The sequence below is a fragment of the Mandrillus leucophaeus genome, unplaced genomic scaffold (genome assembly GCF_000951045.1).
Source record: "Mandrillus leucophaeus isolate KB7577 unplaced genomic scaffold, Mleu.le_1.0 Scaffold497, whole genome shotgun sequence".
Classification (NCBI taxonomy): domain Eukaryota; kingdom Metazoa; phylum Chordata; class Mammalia; order Primates; family Cercopithecidae; genus Mandrillus; species Mandrillus leucophaeus.
In genome coordinates this window covers 916,403-924,991 of record NW_012105331.1, presented here as the reverse complement: position 1 = coordinate 924,991, position 8,589 = coordinate 916,403, and the positions used below count along the sequence as shown (strand labels likewise).

General features: G+C 43.3%; 1 protein-coding gene across 2 annotated transcripts in view; it reads right to left on the bottom strand.

The window, feature by feature from the left end:
• TRPM7 (transient receptor potential cation channel, subfamily M, member 7) overlaps positions 1–8,589 on the bottom strand; it is a 130,786-nt gene that overhangs the window by 89,825 nt on the left and 32,372 nt on the right. For both annotated transcript variants that reach the window (XM_011995753.1, XM_011995754.1), the window contains exon 3: positions 7,814–7,852. In XM_011995753.1, coding sequence (XP_011851143.1) covers positions 7,814–7,852 — 39 coding nt within the window. The remainder of the gene's footprint in view (positions 1–7,813; positions 7,853–8,589) is intronic.

Here is an 8,589-nt window from a genome sequence, read left to right as displayed (position 1 = left end):
CGGGAGGCAGAGGTTGCAGTGAGCCAAGATCGTGCCACTGCACATCCAGCCTGGCGACGGAGCAAGACTCCTTCTCGAAAAATAAATAAATAAATACTACTAATAATAATTTTCCAAATAAAGTTTTTGAAAATTTCATTTAAAAAATAACCTACACTTCTACCATAAAAACTAAAAATATCCTAGCTAACCCAGTGAAACCCCATCTCTACTGAAAATATAAAAAATTAGCCGGGCGCGGTGGCGCCTGTAGTCCCAGCTACTCGGGAGGCTGAGGCAGGAGAACGGCGTGAACCCGGGAGGCGGAGCTTGCAGTGAGCCAAGATTGCGCCACTGCACTCCAGCCTGGGATACAGAGCGAGACTCTGTCTCAAGAAAAAAAAAAAACTAAAAATAAGAGCAAATTAACCTCAAAGTAAGCAGAAGAAAAGATATGATAAAGAAAACAGAATGGGCCGGGCGCGGTGGCTCATGCCTGTAATCCCAGCACTTCACAGGGCCGAGGCAGGTGGACTGCGTGAGGTCAGGAGTTCGAGACCAGCCTGGCCAACATGGTGAAACCCCCGTCTCTACCAAAAATACAAAAATTCACCAGGTATGCTGGTGGGCGCCTGTAATTCCAGCTTCTGAGGAGGCTGAGGCATGAAAATTGCTTGAACCCAGGAGGCAGAGAGAGATTGCAGTGAGCCAAGATCATGCCACTGCACTGCAGCCTGGCTGACGGAGTGAGACTCCACCTCAAAAAAAAAAAAAACCACAATGAAACAGAAAAGAGAAAAACACTGGGGGAAAGCAAGAAAACAAAAAGCTTGTCATTGAAAAGATAAATAAAACTGATAAACTGAAGTCAGAATAACGAGAAAAATTGAACAGGAAAATAAATTAACACTCCAGCCTGGACAATACAGCAAGACTCTGTCTCAAAAAAAAAAAAAAAAAATCATTAATACACCTTCCCACAAAGAAAATTTGAGGCCAGATGCCTTCACTGGTGAATTTCATCAAATATTTAGGAGGAAATATCAATTCTACACACATTCTTCCAAAAAAATCATAAGTGGGTACATTTTCCAATTCATTTCATGAGGTGAGAGTCATTCTGCTTTGGAGAAAAACAAAAACAAAAACAGCCTGTAATTCCAGCTACTTAGGAGGCTGAGGTAGGAAGACTGCTTGAGGCCAGGAGTTCTAGATCAGCTTGGGTAACAAAAGGAACTCCATCTCAAGAAAAGAAAAAAGAAAAAAAGGCAAAGTATTAGCATTACAAGAAAAGACTAGGCCAGGCACAGTGGCTCGTGCCTGTAATCCTCGCACTTTGAGAAGCCAAGGTGGGAGGATCACTTGAGCTGAGGAGTCAAGACCAGCCTGACAACATGGCAAAACTCCTCCTCTACAAAAAAATACAGAAATTAGCCAGGCATGGTGGCACGCACCTGTGGTCACAGCTACTTGGGAAGATGAAGGGGAAGGATCACCTGAGCCCAGGAGGTGAAGTCTGCAGTGACTGTGCCACTGCACTCCAGTCTGGACCACAGAATGAGACCCTGTTTCCCCACTCCCACCAAAAAGAAAAAAGAAACGGACGTGGTGGCTCACACCTGCAATTCAGTTCTTAAGGAGGCATAAGTGGGAGCATAGCTTTAACCAAGGAGTTCAAAACCTGCCTTGGCAATATGGCGAGACCTCGTCCTCCACAAAAAGGAAAACAAGCACTGGACAAAACTGAATGTCTATTCATTATAAGCATTGTCAGAAAACTAGGAAAGCAGGAAACTTCCTCAACAGAGATAACATAACACTTATTAAATTTTATAAAGAGTACCACTACATGCTAAGTCTTGTGATTCATTCTAGCTAAATCACGGAATGTGGTCTCGGAGATTCCTGACACAAACGTGAACAAAATATATGAGACAACTGTTTCAGGCATTAAACAAGAAGAAACATGGAGCAGTCATTCTTGAAATGAAGGAAATACATAAGGTAAACCCCCATGATTGCACAAGCTTGGGGGAAATTTCTCAATCATAGAGATGACACCTAGGCAGAAAATGGTAGTCATCGAGCCAAGCAAGGAAGTAGAGAACAGAATTCTAGGCTGTTGAAACAGCTGGAATTTGTAGCAGACTACCAGAGAAAATGGATCCATAAAGACAAGAAGGAAAAAAATCTCACATGGGGATTCACCATGGGTCTTTGGCCATGGTCTAAGGTGGATCTATGAGAGATTCTGTGATGCCTAGCGGCAATCACTTGCTGTGTGTGGGTCTGATAACTGGGTCCTAAAGATCTGGAAGACACAGCAGTTTTAGTTCAGCGTGAAAAGACGTAACTGAACCCCTTGAACACTCAGTTCAGACCACAAAAAAACCTATAACTTAAGAGGAAGGTCCACATCCTAGGACTATATTCAAAATAGAAGTAGAACGGTCCTAACAAAGAAAAAAATCAAACCTGAATGGACAAAAGAATCTACCAATAATTAATTTAATCACCTGTCAGAAAGAAACCGAACACTCCTTACAGGAAAATTATTTACTCCAGAACAACAATATATAATAAAAAATTACTGGCCGGGTACGGTGGCTCACACCATCCCAGAACTCTGGGAGGCCAAGGCAGGTGGATCACCTGAGGTCAGGAGTTCCAGGCCAGTCTGGCCAACATAGTGAAACCCCATCTCTACTAAAAATATAAAAAATTAGCCGGGCGTGGTGGCACATGCCTGTAATCCCAGCTACTCAGGAGGCTGAGGCAGGAGAATCGCTTGAATCCGCAAGGCGGAGGGTGCAGTGAGCCAAGATCACAGCACTGCACTCCAGCCTGGGCAACAGAGCAAGACACCATCTCGAAAAACAAACCAAAAAAAGATATATTTAAAAGATGAAGAAAAAAAAGCAGTCATCAGAAACAGACCCTAAATGATGCAAATGTTGGAATCAGTAGACAAAGACTCTAATGCAGGTATTATAAATACGCTGAAGGACATACAGCAATAGACAGTCACAATGAGAGTGCACAGGGTACATCTCAGCAGTGAAATGGAAACTATAACCAAGAATCAAATAGCAATCCCAGCACTGAAAAATGTAGGGTGTGAAACGAAAATTCACTGGATGGGGCCGGGCGCAGTGGCTCACGCCTGTAATCCCAGCACTTTGGGAGGCTGAGGTGGGTGGATCACGAGGTCAGGAGATCAAGACCATCCTGGCTAACACAGTGAAAAATTAGCCGGGCATGGCAGTGAGTGCCTGTAGTCCCAGTTACTCAAGAGGCTGTGGCAGGAGAATGGCGTGAACCCAAGAGGCAGAGCTTGCAGTGAGCCAAGATCGCGCCACTGTACTCTAGCCTGGGCGACAGTGCGAGACTCCATCTCAAAAAAAAAAAAGAAAAAAGAAAATTCACTGGATGGGCCAGGCGTGGTGGCTCACGCCTGTAATCCCAGCACTTTGGGAGGCTGAGGCAGGTGTGTCACGAGGTCAGGAGATCGAGACCATCCTGGCTAACACAGTGAAAAATTAGCTGGGCATGGTGGCGGGTGCCTGTAGTCCCAGGTACTCAGGAGGCTGTGGCAGGAGAATGGCGTGAACCCAGGAGGCAGAGCTTGCAAGATCGCACCACTGTACTCTAGCCTGGGCGACAGAGCGAGACTCCGTCTCCAAAAATAAAAATAAAAATAAAAATAAAAGGAAAAAAAAATTCACTGGATGGACCAGGCGTGGTGGCTCATGCCTGTTATCCCAGCACTTCGGGAGGCTGAGGCGGCACGAGGTCAGGAGATCAAGACCATCCTGGCTAACATGGTGAAACCCCATCTCTACTAAAAAAAAAAAAAAAAAAAACCACACAAAATCAGCCAGGTGTGGTGGTGGGCGCCTGTAGTCCCAGCTACTCGGGAGGCTGAGGCAGGAGAATGGCATGAACCCTGGAAGCGGAGTATGCAGTGAGCTGACATTGCGCCACTGCACTCCAGCCTGGGCGACAGAGTGAGACTCCGTATCAAAAAAAAAAAAAAAAAAGAAAATTCACTGTATGGACAAAACAGCATAATGGAGACTGCAGAAATAAGAGTGAGTGAACCTGAATACATCAATAGAAATTATTCAATACATCAGATAAAGAAAAAAAAAAAAGTTAATTAAAAAAAAAAATCTTCCTGGCCGTACGCAGTGGCTCATGCCTGTAATCCCAGCACTTTGGGTGGCCGAGGCGGGCGAATCACAAGGTCAGGAGTTCTAGACCAGCCTGACCATCAGGGTAAAATCCCATCTCTACTAATAACACAAAATAAGCCGGTGTGGCGGCATTCACCTGTAATCCCAGCTACTTGGGTGGCTGAGGCAGGAGAATTGCTTGAACCTGGGAGGCAGAGGTTGCAGTAAGCCAAGATTGTGCCACTGCACTCGGGCCTGGACAATAAAGCAAGACTCTCTCAAAGGAAAAAAAACAAAAACAAAAACCTTCTCAATTAGGTAAAAAATTTGAACGTGCAAATATTTACGCAAGCAGAATAAGTACAAAGAGAATCACTCTTAGGCATATTATAGATATGCTGCTGAAAACCAAAGGCATAGAAAAAAAAATCTTTAAAGTAGCTAGAGAAAAAAAAGACCCATTCCACACAGGGAGACAACTACTGTATGACAGCTGCCTTCTCATTAGAAACAAAAACTACAAGATAAAACAACGACATCTTTAAAGTGCTGCAATGGGCCGGGCGCAACAGCTCACACTTGGAATCCCAGCCCTTTGGGAGGCCAAGGCGGGCAGATCACAAGGTCAGGAGACCAGCCTGGCCAACATGGTAAAACCCCATCTCTACTAAAAATACAAAAAGTAGCCAGGTGTGGTGGTGTGTGCCTGTAATCCCAGCTTCTTGGGAGGCTGAGGCAGGAGAATCACTTGAACCCGAGAAGCAGAGGTTGCTGGGAGCTGAGATCACGCCACTGTACTCCATCTAGCCTGGGCGACGGGGCAAGACTCCATCTCAAAAAAAAAAAAACCTGCTGCAATAAAATAACAACCCAGAATTCTATGTCCAGTGCAAACATTCTTCAAACATGAAAATAAAAGAAACATATTTTCAGATAGACCAAACTGAGAAAACTCATGTTCAGTGAAGCTGCACTATATGAAATGCTAAATAAAGGAAACTCTTTGGCCTCGTCAAACAAGAGACACCAGGTGAACCTCACCATCTATAAGAAGAAACGAATAGGACTGGATATGGTTAAGTACAGGGGCAAATATGAAAGACTGTCAGGTCTTTTTGTTGACTTTTTTTTTTTTTGAGACACGGTCTTGCTCTGTTGCCCAGGCAGGAGTGCAGTGGTGATCAGGGCTTATTGCAGCCTCAATTTCCCGGGCCCAAACAATCCTCCGGGCTCAAATGATCTTCCCACTTCAGCCTCTTAAGTAGCTGGGACTACAGGTACATGATACCATGCCAAGATTTTTGTGTGTGGTTTTCTTCTTCTTTTTTTTTTTTTTTTTCTGTAGATACAGGGTCTCACTCTGCTACCCGGGCTGGTCTCAAACTCCTAGGCTCAAACAAAACAATCCTCCTGCCTCAACCTCCCCAAGTGCTGGGATTACAGGCATGAACCATCACATCCAGCCTGTCAGGTTTTTTGTTTTCATTTTTATGAACTTCTTTGAAAAACTCTTTAACATATCTAAAATAAACTCATTCTATGTACTTTTATTCCTAGCCTACCACCCAGAGACCTTCTCTTCTTCCTCTCATACTTCCTCATCAGACCCTACAGCATATTACAATTTACTCAGTTGCCTAAGAAGGAAATGTAGTTACCATGCTCAAGTCTTCCCTTGTCTTCACATTCACCAAATCCTATTGCATTTATCTCATTAATCCCTTCAAGTATGCCTACTTCTCTTCACTGTCAAAAACATCTTACTTCAGGTTCTCATCTTTTTGCCAGAATCACTCCAAAACCTTAGTAACTGGTCTATTTTCTTCCAATCCAATCTAAAAAAGGAAACTACTCTTACAAAAAATAAAATTGGCCGGGCGATGTTGTGGGAAGTCAGGGACCCCGAACGGAGGGACCGGCTGAAGCCACAGCAGAAGAACATAAATTGTGAAGATTTCATGGACATTTATTAGTTCCCCAAATTAATACTTTTATAATTTCTTATGCCTGCCTGTCTTTACTGCAATCTCTGAACATAAACTGTGAAGATTTCATGGACACTTATCACTTCCCCAATCAATACCTTTGTGATTTCCTATGCCTGCTTTTAATCTCTTAATCCCGTCATCTTCGTAAACTGAGGATGAATGTCACCTCAGGACCCTGTGATGATTGCATTAACTGCACAGATTGTTTGTAGAGCGCGTGTGTTAACAATATGAAATCTGGGCACCTTAAAAAAAGGAACACGATAACAGCAATGTTCAGGGAACAAGGGAGATAGCCTTGGACTCTGACTGTTAGTGAGCCAGGCAGAACAGAGCCATATTTCTCTTGTTTCAAAAGCAAATAGGAGAAATATCGCTGAATTCTTTTTCTCAGCAAGGAACATCCCTGAGAAAGAGAATGCGCCCTGAGGGTAGGTCTATAGACGGCCCCCTTAAGGCGGCCGCTTTTACGGTCGAAGCCGAAGGGATGAAATAAGCCCCGGTCTCCTGTAGCGCTCCCAGGCTTATTACAACGAGGAAATTCCTGTCTAATAAATTTTGGTCAGACAGGTTGTCTGCTCTCAAACCCTGTTCCCTGATAAGAAGTTATCAATGACAACGCATGCCCAAAACTTCATTAGCAATTTTAATTTTGCCCCATCCTGTGGTCCTGTGATCTCACCCTGCCTCCATTTGCTTTGTGATACTCTATTACCTTGTGAAGCATGTGATCTCTGTGACCCACACCCTATTCATACACTCCCTCCTCTTTTGAAAATCACTAATAAAAACTTGCTGGTTCTACGGCTCGGGGAGCATCATGGAACCTGCCAGCGTATGATGTTTCCCCCGGACACCCAGCTTTAAAATTTCTCTCTTGTACTTTCCCTTTATTTCTCAAACCAGCCAAGATGCTTAGGGTTTTTCCTCGATAGGGCATGGTGGCTCACACCTGTAATCCTAGCACTTTGGGAGGCTGAGTTGGGTGGATCACCTGAGGTCAAGAATTCAAGACCAGCCTGGCCAACATGGTGAAATCCCATCCCTACTAAAAATACAAAAATTAGCGGGGCATGGTGGCACGTGCCTGTAATCCCAGCTACTCGGGAGGGTGAGGCAGGAGAACTGCTTGAACCCATGAGGCAGAGGTTGCAGTGAGCCGAGACTGTTCCACTGCACTCCAGCCCGGGTAACAGAGCAAGACTCTGTCTCAAAATAATAATCATCATCATCATCTAGCATGTTAGTAATTGCCTGTACAATATCCTTTGAACATGAAATCAAAAGTATGTGCAATGAAAAGCCTTGTAGAGTAACTGAAACTCTCATTTTTCTAGGCCCAAATCTCTCAAATCTCCATCTTACATTCTGCAGTTTCCTGACAGAACCATGATGTCTTTCACTATCAGGCCTTCCCACACACTGCTCTCGCTGCCTAAAATTCCTATCCTTCAACTTCTGCCCAATGGACACAACTTTCCAACTCTTCTTAGGCAGCTTCACCTGAGTTTCAAACAGCTTTGACTGACCCTTCACCTTCCAAGTCTAGGTAAAGTACCCATCAAATATAATAGCATGTGAGTTTCATGCCACTGTGTTCTAACTCATATTTCTAACAGATTAGTTTTATTTATTTTTGAAATTTGTGCAGTATAGTTATGTTAAACTTACCTGACGAGTTGCTGACAAATTTGACATCCTGGAAGGCATCTATTGAACATAAAAAGGTAAATAAATTATTTCAGGGGAAAAACTTTCTGATTTTAAACTAAAGTATATAAAATACATAAAGTACAAAACAAAGAAAAATTATATACCTAGCTTAATTTTTCAGTAGATACCTTGATTTACAATTCAAGTAACTTTTTAAACTGACAGTTTCAATATTTTTAATATAATTAGTTGTGATATAAAATCCAGAAACTATAAAAGACCGACTGATTTAACTACATAAAAATACAACACTTATATGTGGCAAAAATCTGTCAGTAATAAAGTCTAAAGACAAACAGAAAAAAAAAATGGCAAAGGGTTAGTTCCCTAATATATAAAGAGCTTCCTCAAATCAATTTTTCTCTCTTTTTTGAGACAGAGTTTCACTCTTGTCACCCAGGCTGGGGTGCAATGGCGTGATCTAGGCTCACTGCAACCTCTGCCTCCCGGGTTCAAGGAATTCTCCTGCCTCAGCCTCCTATGTAGCTGGGATTACAGGTGTGCACCACCACATCTGGCTAATTTTGTTTTATTTTTATTTTTCTTTTTTTTGAGACAGAGTTTCTTTCTGTCACCCAGGCCGCTGGAGTGCAGTGGAACAATCTCGGCTCACTGCAATCTCCATCTTCCAGGTTCAAGTGATTCCTCTGCCTCAGCCTCCTGAGCAGCTGGGATTACAGGCACGTGCCACCATGCCTGGCTGATTTTTGTATTTTTAGTGGAGACAGGGTTTC